The sequence below is a fragment of the Mus caroli genome, chromosome 10, assembly GCF_900094665.2.
Source record: "Mus caroli chromosome 10, CAROLI_EIJ_v1.1, whole genome shotgun sequence".
In the NCBI taxonomy this organism is placed as follows: Eukaryota; Metazoa; Chordata; class Mammalia; order Rodentia; family Muridae; genus Mus; species Mus caroli.
In genome coordinates, this window is record NC_034579.1 from 63629708 (window position 1) to 63647909 (window position 18202).

The 18202-nt window shown below is 42.7% G+C and overlaps 1 protein-coding gene across 1 annotated transcript in view; it reads left to right on the plus strand.

The window, feature by feature from the left end:
• Ank3 (ankyrin 3) overlaps window positions 1-18202 on the plus strand; it is a 620582-nt gene that overhangs the window by 72951 nt on the left and 529429 nt on the right. Inside the window, exon 2 of the mRNA XM_029482220.1 lies at window positions 16121-16159. Within this exon, the coding sequence (XP_029338080.1) occupies window positions 16121-16159 (39 nt within the window). The remainder of the gene's footprint in view (window positions 1-16120; window positions 16160-18202) is intronic.

Consider the following 18202-nt stretch of genomic DNA (forward strand, 5'->3'; position numbering starts at 1 on the left):
TGTGGCCCTACTCAGGCCGGATTTCTGCCTCCCCAACCAAAGCAGTCTCAGGTCCCGCCTGGTTGGAAGGGCAAACTCTTATCCAAAGTAAAGACTGATCATATCAAAGTAGTCAAATAGTTAATGCCCAAAGTACTGAACACATTTAATATTTTTTGGTCCGATTTAAAATTGCACAGACGATATTGATTAATATCCTGGTGTTTTGCACTGTATCCCAGACCTCCCTTTAACGCCTGAGCCTCCCCAACACTGGCTTAATTTTTCTGACTGTCAGTCCCAGTGTGGGGGCTTCTGGCAGCGGACTACAGATGAACTTTTATGAATAACAAGAAGTAATGAGGCCAAATGGGATTGGTGCTGATGGTTCTTGACCATCTGGCTTTATATGGCCTTGATATGTTTAATGTTTAATAGAACAGTTAAATAGAAGATAACTTATTTGTAGGAGCTATGATTTCGCATATAATTTCTGGCTATAATTTCCTCCAGTGGTGATGTGTGTGGCGTGAGGAGTGAGATGCTAGATACCTCTGCAGGTCCAAATTCGAGTGAGGATTAAACTCTCTTGGTTTTTCTTTGCCATGGCCTGATGCCTCCGCTTCTGTCATCTTTCTTCAGATATGGTCAATGCAAAGCTGCTGTTCTTTATACACCTGTCTTTTGTAGGTGTGTGTGTAGGTGTGTGTATGTCTGTAGGTGTGTGTGTAGGTACATGTGTGTCTGTAGTGTGTGTGTAGGTGTATGTATGTCTGTAGGCGTGTGAGTGTGTATAGGTGTATGTATGAGTGTAGGCATCTGTGTGTACATGTATATACATGAGTATACAATGTGTGTAGACACACATGGTCTCACATATACACATAAAAGTGCACATGTGTGTGAATGTCCATGTGTGTGTTTGCGAAGGCTAGAAGTTGATGTAGGTTGTCTTTCTCACTCTCCATCTTGTGTTCTGAGCCGGGCTCCTTCACAGCACATGAAGGTTGCCATTCATTCAGCTAGGCTGGCTGAGCATCGTGGCTTGGGGATCCCCCTGCCTCCATTTTCAGCCTCAGGGTTAGAGGCACACACCCACAGCTGGCTTTCTACACTGTGCTAAGGATCTGGCTCAGACCCACTTGCTGGAGCAGCGAGTGCTTTGCTGATGAAGCCATCTCACAGGGCCTTACATAGGGTTTCAAAGTTTCCTCTGCCCATGACCATGATTCCCCTTTCCCTCTATGTGGCGATTGTGAAAAGGGTTTGCCCCCGTTATAAAGGGTTTGTCCCCATTATTGTCCTTTCTACAGCCAGCTGCCTCCCTGTGTGCTTCCGTTAGCACTCTATCAACCCACTGTCCCTTCAAATAGACAATAGTGCATAGTCCTTTCCTCCCAGAAATCCTGTATACTTCTACTCTGTCCCCGGACACCAGCCCATCCTCAGACTTCTGGAGCCTCGTCTCATTATCTTGTGGATTCTGTCAGGGTAGCGAGTGTCTCCCAGGCACAAGGTGCAATGCCTTGGAAAATTGCAAATGCAATGTAATTAACGCTAGATTCCTTCATTCCTTGAATGCGGAGCTTTGAACCAATTGTCTGTGAATAGAAATCCCAGGCTCCCCTTGGATGGCAACGTGCAGCTAACTGTAATTTAAGACATGCAGACTCTGGTAATTTAAGAATAGAAATGAGCTTTGTCACCGATAACGAACACACACAAAAGAAAATCACTAGGATGCATGGTGATGTTTTGACCAGTAGGAATTATGCCTATTTTCATATTTTATTGCCGTTGTCTGAAGTACATTGAAGTAGCATGTATTCTCACACTCTGAACACTGCAGTTGTTATTGGATGTGATACAATGCATTAAATGGGAGTACATGCTATCACAAATATGGCTTTGATGACACTTTGGCAATTGTTTCCTTTACAACCCTGCTTCCTTCCCTTCCCTTCCTCTCTTTCTCTCTCCCTCTCCCCCCCTTCCCTTTCCTTCCCCACCTCTTCCCTCCCCTCCCCCCCTCTCTTGCATTTAAATCCAATTTGAAGGTCACATGCTGGCTAGTTTTACTCAACTTGACACAAGCTACAGTCCTTTGAAAGGAAGGAGCCTCAATTGAGAAAATGCCACCATAAGGCTGTGCTATAGGTAGGCCTGTCAGGCATTTTCTTAATTAATCATTGATATGGAAGGGCTCAATCCACCGTCGCTGTGGGTGAGGCCTTCCCTGGGCTGGTGCTCCTGGGTTCTATAAGAAAGCAGGCTGAGCACGCCATAAGGAGCAAGCCAGTAAGCAGCACCTCTCCACGGCCTCTGCATCAGCTCCTGCATCCAGGTTCCTGCCCTGTTTGAGTCTCCACCCCCACCCCACCCCTGCCATGACTTCCTTTGAAGTTGAACAGTGGAAGTGTAAGCCAAATTAACCTTGTCTCCCCAACTTGCTTTTAGTTGTGTTTCATCACAGCAACAGGAACCCTAAATAAGACTGGCCACTTGCCACCAAGCTGGAAGGCCTGAGTTCAATTTCTGGAACTTTCCATGGTGGAAGGAAAGAATTGATTCATGCAAGTTGTCCATGCACACAAACACACACATCATTAAAAATCCAAGTAAATCTGTTTCTAAATGTTTAGCGTCACTATAAGATTTAGATGTTGTTTCTCAGGCATTTTGATTTGTTCAGCATTTTAAAAAATGTGTGTTGAGCTGATTACACAGCTCTGGTCCATATGCTGGGGCAGTGAGCTCTTCACTGACCTAGCAGGTGTCTAGTTCTGGGTTTTAGCCTCCATACAAAGAGCCAAAGAAAGGAAGGAAGAGGAGGAAGAGAAGGAGGAGAAATGAATGCACACACGCTCTAGGTATTATAATAGCTAATTCTTCAGAATTACCTAATTCTGGTTTTTGTTTGTTTTGTTTTGTTTTGTATGTGCATTGGTGTTTTGCCTGCATGTATGTCTGGGTGAGGTTACCAGATGCCCTGGAGCTGGAATTATAGACTGTTGTGAGCCGCCATGTGAGTCCTGGGAATTGAACCCACAACCTCTTGAAGAATAACCAGTGCTCTTAACTGCTGAGCAATCTCTCCACCCCCCCCCAACCCCACCCCCAATTCCTCAGGGTCTTTTGTTTGTTTGTTTTTGTTTTTTCCAGACAGGGTTTCTCTGTGTAGCCCTGGCTGTCCTGGAACTCACTTTGTAGACCAGGGTGGCCTCGAACTCAGAAATCTGCCTGCCTCTGTCTCCTGAGTGCTGGGATTAAAGGCGTGCGCCACCACGCCTGGCAATTCCTCAGTTTTTATTATTTCATTTCTTTTCGTGTTTTGAGCAGGTTCTTACGTGGATCGATGTGGCTTTGAACTTATCACGTTACCGAGAATGGCCTTGAACTCCTGATCCTGTGGACTGCACCTCCTGAGTGCTGGGGTGATGGGTGTGTGCTGCTGCATCTGGCTCCTGTCAGGTTTTAGTGTGTGTGTGTGTGTGTGTGTGTGTGTGTGTGTGTGTGTAAATGTGTGTGTGTTACCTTCCATTATGATATCATGTATAAAAAGCACAAGAGTAAGAATAATCTGTAAAAATACAGAGACAGAACCTGGCAGGAGGGGGAGTGAACACCGAAGATACAATCAGAGGCCTGATTGAGAGTGTCACCCTGAGCATCTCCATCATATAAATGTACCTTGATAATTAAACTCATGATGACAATCTATAATCAAAAAGGGGGAAAAAAAACCCCAAAATACAAAGCTCTTTGGGTCACCGTGGACTTTAAGTAGTTCTTACTACTGATCATCATTGTCTCAGAAGAACACAAACTTTCTAAATAGAGAGATTAATGAGAGAAAATGCTACATTTGAATTTGTTCCCTTGCCCTTTGGGGATCTGTTAGGATGTAACAAACTGCTTGTTCGTGGCTTGGGGTGAAATCTCCCTCAAGTACGTTTGAACACATGGTCCCCAGCTGGTGGCAATGTTTCGGGAGGTGTTGGAATTGTTGAGAAGCAGAGCCTAGCTGAAAGTGGGCTTATTGGGGTGCGGGGCTCCCTGGGGTTTTTGTTCTGTTCTTGCTTCCCAACCTGGAAATAAGTGAGCCGCTTCACATGCCTGCAGCCTCTCCTTAGCACAAAGAACCATACTCTGTCGCTCTCAGTTATAATAATAAGCCTTTTCTTAACTTGCTCCTTGTCAGGCTTTCGGTCACTGGGTTTTGAAAAAAAATAAGTGTATACACACACACACACACACACACACACATATATATATATATATATACATACACACACACACATATACATATATATATATGTATATATGTGTGTGTGTGTGTGTGTGTGTGTGTGTGTGTGTGTGTATGTGTATCGCTATAAGCCAGTTCAGTGTTAAAGCGCCTCAAGTCAGCAGCCCCATCTTGTCCTCTTGGACCCTTAGCCCTGGCCAAAGTTTTAACAGCAATACCCTGTCTATGCAAACCTCACATTTTGCAGCTTTGTCTATGTGTCCTTGATTTAGGAAGGTATATTGGCTTAACATAGATGAACAGATTCCTATGTGTGTGCTTTTGTGTATCTGTGTGTTTCTCGCTGGGATCTGCCTCACACTGAAGTTATTCGGGGCCTGTTGTGGGTGCCTATGCTGTAAGGATGGTGTTTTGTGAGCCCTCGTAGCCCAGGGCAGATCTTGATCATCCTGGTAGAGATGATTACTTCTTATCTTCCTTATCTCAGATGAGCTGGCTTTCAAAACACTGAATTCATATAATCAGATAAACATCTGTACTATGGTCTCTCTTCAGGCAGGTTAGTGACTTCCTGAATTCTAATGGTTGAATCTGGGTGCTCTTGCACTGTCCCCCCTCCCCCAACGCCAGTGTTAAAAATTACATGATAGATTCCACATAACTTAATTGCACCAAGCCCTCCTTTTCCTTTCTCCTGTATCTAACCCCATTTTCCCAAACCAGATGTCTTAGAGTTTTACTGCTGTGAACAAGCACCACGATCAAGGCAACTGTTATAAAGGATAACATTTAATTGGGGCTGGCTTACAGGTTCAGAGGTTCAGTCCATTATCATCAAGGCAGGAATATGGCAGCATCCAGGCAGGCATGGTGCTGGAGAAGGAGCTGAGAGTTCTACATCTTGTTATGAAGGTAAACATGAGAAGTCCAGCTTCTAGGGAGATAGGAGGAGGGTCTTAAAGACCACACCCACAGTGACACACTTCCTCCAACAAGGCTATACTTCCTAATAGTGCCACTCAAGCATGCTCAAACCATCACACCAGGATTCCAGCATATGTCTTATTTAAATAACTTCATCGTTTCCATCTATAAACCTGCCATGGTGCCCCACACGTGGTCTTGGCATTTCATAGGATAATGTGTCAAGTTTCAGGCCATCGGGGCTATGGTATGAGATGACCTCAAAAGTATTTTTTTCCTATTCTTCATATGATTCTGTATTTATTTTAATGAGCAGATGTTATCAGACTTCATGCCAGGTACAAGTGAGCAAGAAAGAAAAAGTTCCTGTCCTCAGTTTCCCCTTTATAAATGATCTCCAAAGCCTCTTAGTTTGGTTAACCTAGAAGGTTCTAGAATGCTGGGTGGTCAGGGATGGATTGGTTCCATGGTAATTCAAGCACATTACACTAAAGATCTTGGTATATTTATTTTAAACATCTATAAAACAATATGTCCAGAGGCTTTTGAGATTTACAAAGATTTATCTCTTAAGGAAAATAGAAATAAAACATCAAATTCAGATTAAAACACTGATGGATTTTTAGTTATGTAAACAAGTTAGGAAGATATTGTTGTTCCTTGTAGTTTTGGATTGGTCTGTCACAGAATGACCTTCTAATCTGAAGGTCTCTTGTGGGGCACTTTCCTCTAATAGCTACCTCTTTGACTATATTTGGCAGGTGCATTTGTGGGTATATGGGCATCTTGCTGTGTCACACGCATGCCTGATGGACAAACAGGTGCTTGGCTGTGATGTAGGTTGTATTGCTTGGGTTTTACTTGGGTCAAGGCATAGCAGAACCAGTAGACATGAAACGTAGTTCTCTGCTGAGATAAGCTTTGCAAACCGCCTCTTCTGCTTCGGTCTATCTCATCTCTTTATGTGCCATGTCCTTTTGTTTTAATTTTAATAACAACCTTTTATTATTGATTTTGCTGTCATATGGGATTTCAGGTTTTTTTCATTATCATCTTAGTTGTAGTAAAAATTTGGGTTGAATCATATAACTTAAAGAATCCATCCACTCCCATGCAGTTTCTTAATATTCCACATCAACTTTAAAACCATGGAAACTGCCTAGTGGTGGTGGCACACACCTTTTATCCCAGCACTCAGATGCAGGCCAATCTGAGTTTGAGACTCGCATGGAAGAGAGAGAGAGAGAGAGAGAGAGAGAGAGATTGATTCAGGACTGCCAGCACTACACAAAGAAACCCTGTCTCGAAAAACTGACCCACAAACATAAAACAAAAGAAAAAAAGAAACATGGAAACTAAGACAAATGCAGTGGTATACATCTGCATTCTATACACCTGCATTCTGCACATCTGTATTCTGCACATCTGTATTTGCACGTCTGTATTCTAATGCACATCTACTAGTGCAGGAGTGTACCTGTACTACTCAGGAGGACCACTGCAAGCTTGTGCTAGAGTGGGCTACAGAGAGCGTTCCAGGCTAACCTCAGCCTGGGCTACACTGAAACATTGTTTCAAAAAGCTAAGATAACAAAGTAAAATAAAATCTTTGGAAAGTGCACACCTCTGCAAAGAGCCTTAGGATCTACATCTGTAGAAGCGTGAGGAGAGCAGGAGGGCTGGGCAAAAATGTATTTGTGGATTTTGTTAGTGTCAGGTTGGTAATTTGTAAAATGAGATAAACAGCAATTCCTGTCTCCAGATGTGGTTGGTCCTGTTCTATATTAAATGTACCGTCGCTCAAGGCCGCTCCTCCTCGTCTGTTGATAATAACGCATCTGCTTCCTTTTTATTCATTAAAGAAAATCACCACTTTAAAGCAGCCAGTGATCTCCATAATTAGTGTTAGCGTTAAAAAAAAATCACTGCGAAGTAAAATAAAATAGAACGATACAAATAATAACAACCCTCCACCCCACCCCCCACATACTCGGGGATGGTTTTCAAGTGTCTTACTTGGCTCTGCTGATGGCCCTGTGGAAAGTTGAATTCATCCCGAGCCAGCTCTTGGTAGCAGATGGAAGGCTTTAGAAACCATGTTGTTGAAATTCTTTTGACCATGGTGTGAGTCAACTTGGGTTAGAGTTTAGAAGGCCCTGCACCTTCACAGCTGTAATGGCAGGGAGGATACTCCCTGGTTACTACTCTCTGGTGCCTTAGTTTCTGTACCCACGAGGAGGAGACAATGAAGGTGCCTCACTTCACAGAGTTGTTTCTGGAGGATGAAGGAAATATCTGAGAGAACTTGGTGGCAGCCCGTGACACGATGCAAGGTTTGACTCTCTCTCTAGTTCATGGTCTTGATACAACTAACCTTGAGTTCCACATACAGAGTGAGTACCTTGGTAGTGGTGCATTTTTGATATAATAGTCATTTATTATTATTATTATTATTGGCATCAAGTAGTTGACTCTCAGTTGTGTGTATGGAACTTGGAAAAGTCACAAATTCAGGATCCCCTTGGAAATGGACTGTGGGCTATGGAGGACTGAGTAAGATGGCCCCATAGGCTTACATATTTGAATGCTTAGTTATCAGGTAGTGGCACTATTTGAAAGAGTTGCAAGGAATAAGAGGTGTGGCCTTTTAGGAGGAAGTGCATCACTATAGGTGGGCTTTGAGGCTTCAAAAGCCCTTGACAGGGTTAGGCTCTCTGTCTCTGTCTCTCTCTGTCTGTCTCTGTCTCTGTCTTCCTCTGGATCAGGATGTAGTTCTCAGCTACTGTTCCAGCTCCTAGCAACAGGCTGTCATGTAACACCGACCGCCCCTCACCCCCATGATGATAAGCAGGTTCCAATTAAATTGTTTCTTCCCTAAGAGTTACCAAGGTCATAGTTTCTCGTCCCAGCGATGGAGCAGTGGGTAAGACCTAAGCCATTATGAGAAGGATCCATTCACTTCCTTGTATGTAGTTACTGTGTGCATTCAGTCTTTTTTTTTTTTTTTTTTATGTAGCATTTATAGTAAGCTTGTCTGTGTTACTGTCTTTGCAAACTCACCTGGGAATTGATCCATGTTTTCCTGCCCGTTACCTGAAGGTGCAATTCAGTTAACAAGGACATGGGAGTTGCGTGAGACAGTCTTGAGAGGATTGCTCTGGACCTCAGGATAATCTTACTGGAGAATAATAGTTGGGAAGTGAGCCCAGGTGTCCCTCTGAGTCTTGCAGACCCTGGAGTTTAGAAACCAATAGTCTTTTTTTGAGACAGGGTTTCTCTGTGTATCCCTGGCTGTCCTGGAACTCAGAAATCCACCTGCCTCTGTCTCCCAAGTGCTGGGATTAAAGGCATGCGCCACCACCACCCGGCTTTTCTTTTCTTTTCTTTTCTTTTCTTTTCTTTTCTTTTCTTTTCTTTTCTTTTCTTTTCATTATAGAAACCAATAGTCTTAGGGGAATTAGTCAGTGTCTGGAACTTATGTCTGCAGGCTCTGCTACCCCTGACCGAGCTGTGTGGTAACTCTAGGCAAGTCAAGGATCCCTTTGCTCATCTTATTTATTTATCATTTATTTATAAAACCCCTTATGTCTCCCCTATGTCTTGGCACCACACCATACCTTCCATTCTTGTTAGCATCATGACCAAGGTGAAGAATAACACACTCTTGCTTCTCTGGGAGACATGGACACAAAACCTGGTGTATGGGGATATTTCCTACTTGAAGTCTATAGTACTAAAGTGAATTATAACTAATCCCGTTTAGTTTATTCTATTGAAATATGCCCATTTACTGCAACCATATGACTTCCACCTGGCTGGCAGAATGAGATCAGTAAGGCAAGCTTGGTTAGAGGCAGGGTGCAGGGAGAGGGGAAGGTCCTGGTGAAGCTGGTGTTTGAGGGCATGGGTGTGGCTTTTGTCAAGCTTTTGTCTTGGATGTGACCTTCTAGGAGGCTCTTAGGCCCCTCCTGGGATAGGGATTGGAGAAGAGATCCAAATCTTTTTGAAGTTCAGAGAGGTTTTGAAAGGATAGTATTTGAAATTGCTGTTATGGTGTAGGGACAAAGTCCAGGAGATGGGGCTGCTCTCCTAGAAGAGGCAGAACTGCCTATGGAAGGAGCAAAAAGGTGACTTTGTGACCTTCTCTGACTACAGGCAGGTCAGCTTCTCCACGGAGGGTTTTCACTCTGGCACTTGTAGGTTCTTTCTCTCTCTTTCCCTCTCTCTCATTCTTTCTTTCTTTCTTTCTTTCTTTCTTTCTTTCTTTCTTTCTTTCTTTCTTTCTTTCTTTCTTCCTTCCTTCCTTCCTTCCTTCCTTCCTTCCTTCCTTCCTTCCTTCCTTTCTTTCTTTCTTTCTTTCTTTCTTTCTTTCTTTCTTTCTTTTGACTCATTTATTTATTTCATCTATATGAGTACACTGTCTCTGTCTCCAGATACAAGAAGAGAGCATCGGACCCGGTTACAGATGGTTGTGAGCTACCATGTGGTTGAACTCAGGACCTCTGGAAGAGCACCAGCCAGTGCTCTGAACCACTGAGCCATCTCTCCAGCCCCTTGTAGTTTTTTCTTAGTTCTACCTTTTTATTTCCTTTGCAGAGATTGCCTAAGCAAAGGCATTCTAGAACAGAGCAGAATGGATTATATTTACCTAGGGTCTGGCAGGTAGAAGCAAACTTGTCTTTGCATGCTGTGGAGGGATGATGGGACTGGGATCTGGACCAGAGCTTGGCTGGTGGCCATAATGAACAGCAGAGGACAGAGCCCTTGCATGTGGTGCATGCTCCCACAGAGTCCTCAGCCCTAATGGCTCTCTAAGGAAGGAGGATGAGAGGGGACTCGCATCCTACTCTGGCTTTTTCCTTCTTCTGTGCTTGCATTATCCTCTCTGCCCCTATTGGCCTTTTTCTCCTAGGAGCTCCTCTGCACCCAGAGTTCTGCCCTTTGCTGACTTGACGTCAGTGCCATTGGTGGTCACAGCACTGAAGGATCTTGGCCTCTCTTCTTTGAAATGAACTTGGGAGAAGCCCCAGTTCTGGGCTCTCCTACAGAATTCATTTTCTATAGAAACATGGATGGGTGTTTCAGTGTGTGTGTGTGTGTGTGTGTGTGTGTGTGCAGGTGAGGGGGTGGGTAGCAGTGGATCTGTGTCTTTCAAGATGAGCTGAGAAGATAGCCACTACAGATGGCTTTACTTAAAAAGAGAATGCCTTGGGCTAGAGAGATGGCTCAGCGGTTAAGAACACTGGCTGCTCTTCCAGAGGTCCTGAGTTCAAGTCCCAGCAACCACATGGTGGCTCACAACCATCCGTAATGAGATCTGATGCCCTTTTCTGGTCTGGTGTGTCTGAAGACAGCTACAGTGTATTCATATATAGAAAATAAATAAGGAGAGAGAGAGAGAGAGAGCGCGTCTCATAAGGTCTAAACAACAAATGTATATGATGATGTTTGGATGCAGCCACACTGGTGGCGGGTGTAGAAGCCTGGCTGAAGACTGTACAGTAAAATCTTTGCAGTGCAAGTGAAATTGAACAACTCACTAGATTCTACTTCTAGGTTTCACCTTGTCCTCGCTGCATGATTTTGGGCCACTCTGATTTTAAAAATGGGTTTTCTTTGTGAAGTGGAGGTAAAATTACTTAACCTCAAAAGACAAGATGGAGAGGTGCTTCTGTAAGACTAGAAGGGCTTCCTGCTGCAAGCTCCAGCAGACATCAGCCTCAAAGGCCTTTAGTGAGTTACAAAGGAAGCTGCCCTTACTCACCCTTCAAGCATTGGCTGGAAGGCATGCCTATGCAATCATGAAAGTGATAATGTCACTGGGGTTACTAGCTCCGTGCCTGCCCTGTGATTGGCTCAGCCAACTGTCATCCCCACCCCTCCCTGTTTAACTATTGGCTATTGATAAATTCTGGGATGTCTTCAATTGCATTGCAATTGCAATTCAATCGCAGCTCAGCTGAGCCCACCTGATTCCAATGACAGTTTCAAGCCAGATGGGAATGGTTATATTCACTGAGTCACAAAACAGGCCTGAGTGTGAAAAACACATTTAGAGAGAAGAGAGGCTGAAAGGCATCGAGGGTATGTATGTGCGTGCATGTGTGTGTGTGTGTGTGTGTGTGTGTGAGAGAGAGAGAGAGAGAGAGAGAGAGAGAGAGAGAGAGAGAGAGAGAGAGAGAGAATAAGCAGAATGAGCTATGTGTGTGTAAGAGGTCAGGAGACAGAATTAATTTTTAAAAATGAGAATGTTAATTGTGAACAGAAGGCATCTTCAGAACCACAGAGTTGAGAAGGGCGGTGGAACTAAATAGCAAGAAGTAAATAACAAACCCCAAGGAGAGTTTGAAAAGGATGCCAGTGGTAGATATTTATTCTTCTAAATGTTGCACACTCACCTATTGTTTTCACTATCAATGCGTCACCCAAGCATTACAGGTTATTGCCATCACTCTTGGTTCTCAGGAACTGATGAATGAATCAGAGGAAGAGAGATGGGGAGAGGGGGAGGGGGAGAGGAAGGAAGAGAGCAAGAGATAGAGAGCGAGAGCGAGAGGGAGTGAGAGGGAAGGAGAGAGAGAGAGAGAGGAGAGAAAGAGAGAGAGCACCTCAACTCTTGTGTCCAGTTATTGTTTTGTTGAACACGTGTACTGGGCTTGGTACTGAAGTAAGACCAGTTTGAAGTCCATTTTGGCAATGAGTCACAGAGGGGAATAACATCAGTACTAGCTTGCTCAGGTGTGAAAGTGAGCTCTGAGCCTCCAGGTCCCCTGCGGAAGTCCTGCAGAGATGCAGCCAAAGGAATGGGTCATTTTAAATTTTTAATACATTGTTTTTCTGAGAATTTTATAACGTGTGCTTTGGTCATGCTCATTCCTACATATTTACATCATGGAATATTATTCAGCAGTTAAGAAGAAAAATTATGACAGCCACAGATAAATGGATAAGGCTAGAACCAACCAGCCCTAGGAAGGTAACACAGACCCAGCAGGAGACACGATCCTATTTTCTCTCACGTGTGGATGTTAGCTTTGAATCCTCAGATGTATACGCTCCATTTGGACAAACTAAGGGTCAAACTAAGTTTGCGTTCCCAGGCCCCGGAACCAACTCCAGTTCTGATTGGTGGAAAGTCTCTTGTTCAACCCCTTATATCAAAATGTGATTGGACAATGCTACAGCCCACCCCACTCCCACTTCGTTTATTGTTACATCCTTTAAATGTGCTGTACAAAGTCCCTTCAACGTTGTAGTTCAACTTCCGAGTCTGTTCTGAGCCCCTGATCATCAGTAGGGGCTTGATTACAATACATCCTGGCCATCTGCATTGACCTAGTATTTGAGTTATGTTGGATCTAAGCAGATCCCGTAATGGTGAAATGGGAAAGGTTAACATGGCTCATGGGGGATGGTAATGCAGGGGAGAAATTAATAACATTAAAGAACTTAAAATTTTTTTAGAACTTGGTGCTATAGAAGCTTGTGTGTGTGTGTGTCTGTGTCTGTGTCTCTGTGTGTGTGTGACTGTGTTACCCTTTATAGGGAGTTATCCAAAAAGGAATGTCAGAGCCCCTACTAGGACTGCAGGCTAACCAATAAAAGCCCCGTGCCTGGACTGGGTTACCTCTTTTGGAGTTGTTGGCTAGTGGGGACACCCAGATTCCTGAACATTACAAGCTATTGCCTTTGCTCTTGGTTACCCGCAATTGTCTCTTGGGAAGCCAGGCATTGTCAGATACAAACTATGCCACATCCACACTGAATGCCATGGGAGTCACCAAACAGGCCAAGGATGAATGGTGCCCAGGCCTGGAAATAGAGTATTAGTAGCCATTTAATTGACATTCAGACTGAAGAAGACCTCTTGAAGGCCAGGAGTCCTGAGGAACACCCCCACACAAAATCATCTACAGTTTGACTGCATAAAATGTAAATTTCTGCGCATCAAAAGCCATTATAAACTGAGCTGAACTCCAAGTCATGGACTGAGAAGATGCATTGGAAGATTCAGAATTATTATATACGAGTGATTAATGTCTTTATTGAACAGAGAGTCTGTAAAGATCAATAAGAAAACCACACATCTCGTAACTGAACACGAATCACTAAGATTTTAAATGGTTCAGCAGCAGAAACAAAATAGAAGAAGAAATAAGTGCTGTAGTCAGTTGTGACTGGGTGATAGGGGGCTGTAGGAATAGCTTAGCTGCAGAGTATCTATTGCCTAGCATGTTCTGTGATCCCCAGGGAGGAGGCATGTACATGTGCTCACATACATGTGTGTGTCTGTGTGTGCACACATGCGTGAACACACTGCACATGTGTTCACACATACACACACATTTGTGAAGATGCCAAGATATATTTGTCAGTGTTAGAGAAATAGGCGCTTAACTATATCTTTTTTTTCTTTTTTTTATGAGCAAACTATTTTTGCCCTCAAGGCAGAGAGATGATAGGCAAGAACTGTGAAGAAGGTTAGGTCTTTTCTTCAGGAATTTATGTTGCTGAATTTCTTAAGGACATTAGCAGTTATAAAGTCAAGCTCTTTATTGCCAGGTGGCCTTTTTAAAGGTTACGTGTACCCGAGGAATAGAAATCCACTTTAGAAATAGAAATATCAAAAATCATTTGAAAACTGGAGAGGTGACTTAGTGGTTAAGAGCACATACCACTCTTGCAGAGGAGAGGACATGGTTCGGTTCCCAGCACCCAGGTCAGGTATTTTACAGTCACCTATAACTCCAACTTCAGGGGAATCTGAGAACCTCTTCTGCCCTCTGAAGGTATTTTCATGTGCACATATACACCTGTGTATATAAAAAAATAAAAAACATCTTTTAAAAAGAAGAGTTTGAATGTATTTTCTAGTGAGAACATAAAGATTAAGATGAAGATGTTAAGATCTTCTCTCTCAAGGTCAATGCATGGAAAGATGGTGCTATATTAAGGGAGACAAGCTATGTATACTACCTACATGGTCTTCCAGGTAAGTGTGTGAATGACTATATTGAAAGGGAAGAAACAACCCATATTTTAAGTTTTCTGTGAGGAACTGGGCTGTAGGTGTGTGCTTTACACATCTCTGCAGAGTATTAAATTGCAATTGCAGTTGTATTAAATTGTTTGGAAGGTTTAATGAGAAAATGTGGTGGCGATACCAAGGTTAATAAATAGGTTTTCCACATGTTAACTTCCTTCTATTTTCTTTTTAGAGCATTGAACTGAGGCATGACATTATAGATTAAGTTATTAGGTCCTGGTCTGCAAGCTCAATGGTAGATGCTAGCCTGACGTGTGGGGTCCCAGGTTCAATCCCTCATACAATCAAAAGAAATGAGAGATGGACTTCTTTAAGACTTGAAAAGGGATTGTAAAACTCCTCATGTTCAAGCACAGTGAGAGTTAACTGGGTGGTCAAACTTTTATTTACATTCTCTGTATATGAACTGATTTGGCTGTAATAACTTGGATCCTGTTCATTTTACTGTAGCCAAATAGGAACCATGTTTCATACCTGGTGGGCTATATTAGCATCTTGTAAAAGGATAGTCAGCCTTCACCTTCGTCTTGATGTGCTGAATGCTGAGAGGAGCTGGAGTTTTTCATTTTGAGAGGGTGATACTATTGCAGAGGGCTCTCATGCTATCTCATGCACAATTAGGCTTTCAGCCTGTATGTGCCTGGATGCTATGGGCCTTGGCAAATGGCACTGACAGTAATGAACCTTAAAAGATGATAATGGACTTGTCATGAGAGCTGTGGATGATTATGGTACTGGGGGATGTATTCCTGTGCTTGTGTTTTTAAATGTTAGTTTTATATTTATAATAGTGTGTATATATGTATATTTATATGTATATATGTGTGTATATATGTATATGTGTGCATGTATACATATATGCACACACATATATATGCCTATATGTGCATAGATGCATATGCATACAAATATGTGCATACACATATAGGCATATATATGTGCACGTACATGTATGTGCATACATATATGTATGTGTGTGCATGCATTTATATGTACACATAGATGTATATATATACACACATATACACATATATAATCCTCTTCATTACAACTACTTCATTTCTGTCTCAAGCATAATCATTTCAAATTCATGATCATATTTTTTACATTTTTGTACAAGTTCATTCTCTCTCTCTCTCTCTCTCTCTCTCTCTCTCTCTCTCTCTGTTGTATATTTACATCTCCTGTATACACAAGAGAAGCCCAGAGGGAAGACCTCCTCTCTGTGTCTTCTCATGCCCTACTTTTTGAGGCAGGCTCTCTTGTTGAAACTAGAGCTTGTGTTTTTCAGCTAGGTTGAAAACAGCAGACCCCAATGACCCTCCTGTCTCTGCCCCAGTTAAAAGAAGATCACACCCTGTTATATGGGTGCTGGGATCTGAACTCTGGTCTTCAGGGTAGAGCAGAAAGAGCTCTTAAACATTGAGCTATTTCTCCTGATCCTTACAAGATCATTCTTAAGCACCCTATGGAAGCTGTTTTGTTCCTTTGATTTGACGTGTGTTTTTCTACATTCTGTACTTATAAGCAGTCTCTGAATCTGTGTTCTTTTTCTAATGCATTTCACTATATTTCCTATTAAGTTGGTTCCAAAGTTTTGTTTTTGAGTGTATTGATAATGTGTGTTTTTGAGCTGGTGAGATGGCTCAGTGGTTAAGAGCACTGACTGCTCTTCCAGAGGTCCTGAGTTCAAGTAACAGCAACCACACGATGGCTCACAACCATTCATAATGAGAAACAAATAAAAAGCCTATGGGCTGGAGTGAGCAGGTCTGGAGCAAGAGGGAGAAGTGAAGGGGAAAAAAGAATTAGGAAAATAAATAAATAAATAATGTGTGTTTTTAAGCTATTGCCAAAGTAAATGAGAAATTCCTTCATTCTTCTTAAACATTTTTTCTTCTTCTTTTTTTTTTTTTTTTTAGGGTGACTTTGGATCCTGTTATTCACGAAGCTCTCAAAAGGTAATGAAGATTAATGGTTAAATCTCACAAACATTTTATTTTTCATGTATAACCTTCTTTTCTTTAAGGTAGCTATAAACACAGACTGGGATTTATTTATGTATAAAAATAATTTGAAGACTTTTCATATTATTATTAATTTTTAAAAAATTTTTTTAATGTTGGTATGGTGTGACACTGTTCCTGGGGACAGGTGAACAAACATCTATTAACTTCAGAAAAGGAACTGACAATAGATCAAAGTAAAGGTGCAACCATGGCTCAGCCTGGTGAATGGGTAGCTTTTATTAGAGTTCCTTAGAAGAGTAGGGATGAAGGGTTATTTACAGAAGTAGAAATGACTCAATCAGCTGCATCACCAAGGATTGGTGGCATCTCACAAAAGCTGGAAACCTGGAGCTTACCGCACAGCCTACAGGTAGCTCTGTTGGTCCTAGACTCTTTCAGGAGCTCAGTTGGTCTTCGAGTGTCTCTCAGCCATCTTTATTGCTTTATTACTCAGGAAGAGTAGGGTCTAGTGAATCTGCTCTGTTTCAGGGAGTTCCTGATGTGTTTGAGTTGTTTACTTCCTGAGCTTAATGAATTTCTAAGTAGGATGGAGTGTTTTACCTCCTTTTAGAGCAGTGATTCCCAACCCTCCTTTAATACAATTCCTTATGTTATGGTGACCCCCACCCATAAAATTATTTCATTGCTACTTCATAGCAGGAATTTTGTTGTTATGAAATGTAATGCAAATATCTGATATGCAGGATATCTGATATATGACCCCCACAGGGTACACTCTGCTGCCTTAGAGTGTCCTGTGTGTTATGAGTTTCCCTGCAAGATGAAAGGTTTTTATCTCAGAGGCAATTGGATCAAACTCAGGGCATTGTGTATGCTAGTCAACCATGTCACCACTGTACCTAGCCCCTTTACTTAGGGGGCTAGGGGGCTTCTCTGTCAACAGGCCATATACTCATGGTAGGACTGTGCTGTGGGGTCCTTTGCTGTCTACCATCTGGTCTTCAGTGGGGCACTTGGAGGCTTTATTTAGTAGCATGTGCACAGTAATCCTATCCCTTGGCAACAGATCTACAGATGATGCACTGTTTGGCTTAGCTCTTTAACTTCTGTTCTGTTTGAAAAGTGTATGTGGGGGCTGTGGGAAAGATGGCTCAGTAGTGAATGTACTTCTGTACAAACGTGAGATCCAGAACTCATACCCTGAGAACCCACGTCAATGTGGGACAGGCATGGTAACCTACCTGTAGTTCCAGCCGTGAAAGGCAGGGATAGAGGAGCCCTCACAGAATGCTGGCTAGGGAAGTTACCCATATTTGTGAGTTGTTGGCTTGACTGAGAGACGCTGCCTCAATGGATAGGTGGATCAACCTTGTACCTCCACCCCCAGGCACATAGATGGGCATCTTACATACATATTAATACACACACACACACACACACACACACACACACACACGCATAACAACACACAAGAAAATAGAAAAAGACCATACATGATCAAGTGTTCCTTTCTTGACCCAACACTGGAACAGAAGTTGGTGTTTGATCTACGTGGTGACTCACCCTCAGCTGTAATTGCCTGAAGTACCTACCTCACATGCATGCATATTGGTAGGTCATGTTTCCCACCCCTGGTGAAGGCTAACTTCCCCAACTCTCTTCATCATCTCTGATTCTCTTCCTAGACTCTTCAGCCTGCATGCTTCCAACACTCATAACATCCACCGGTCGATCTGTGTGCAGTGTAGGAGGTCTTTACTCTTCTTCACCCTTGGGTATAATGGGGGATGAGCATGGAGTTCATTTGTGTGCTGGCTCTATGCACTGAACTCTCCTCACACCAAAAATAATTTGAAAAAATTCATCATAGTATTTTCTTCAGTTGTTCTTTATCTTAAACATTGAACTCAGTGCCATAACTTAGTACATCTAAAGTTTCCCCTATTTGTTCCTTGGCTTTGTCTTTGCACCGAAGGATTCAGCTCAGCAGGATGCCACATGGTGGCTGGATAGCATCATTCTTGTGTCTAGATA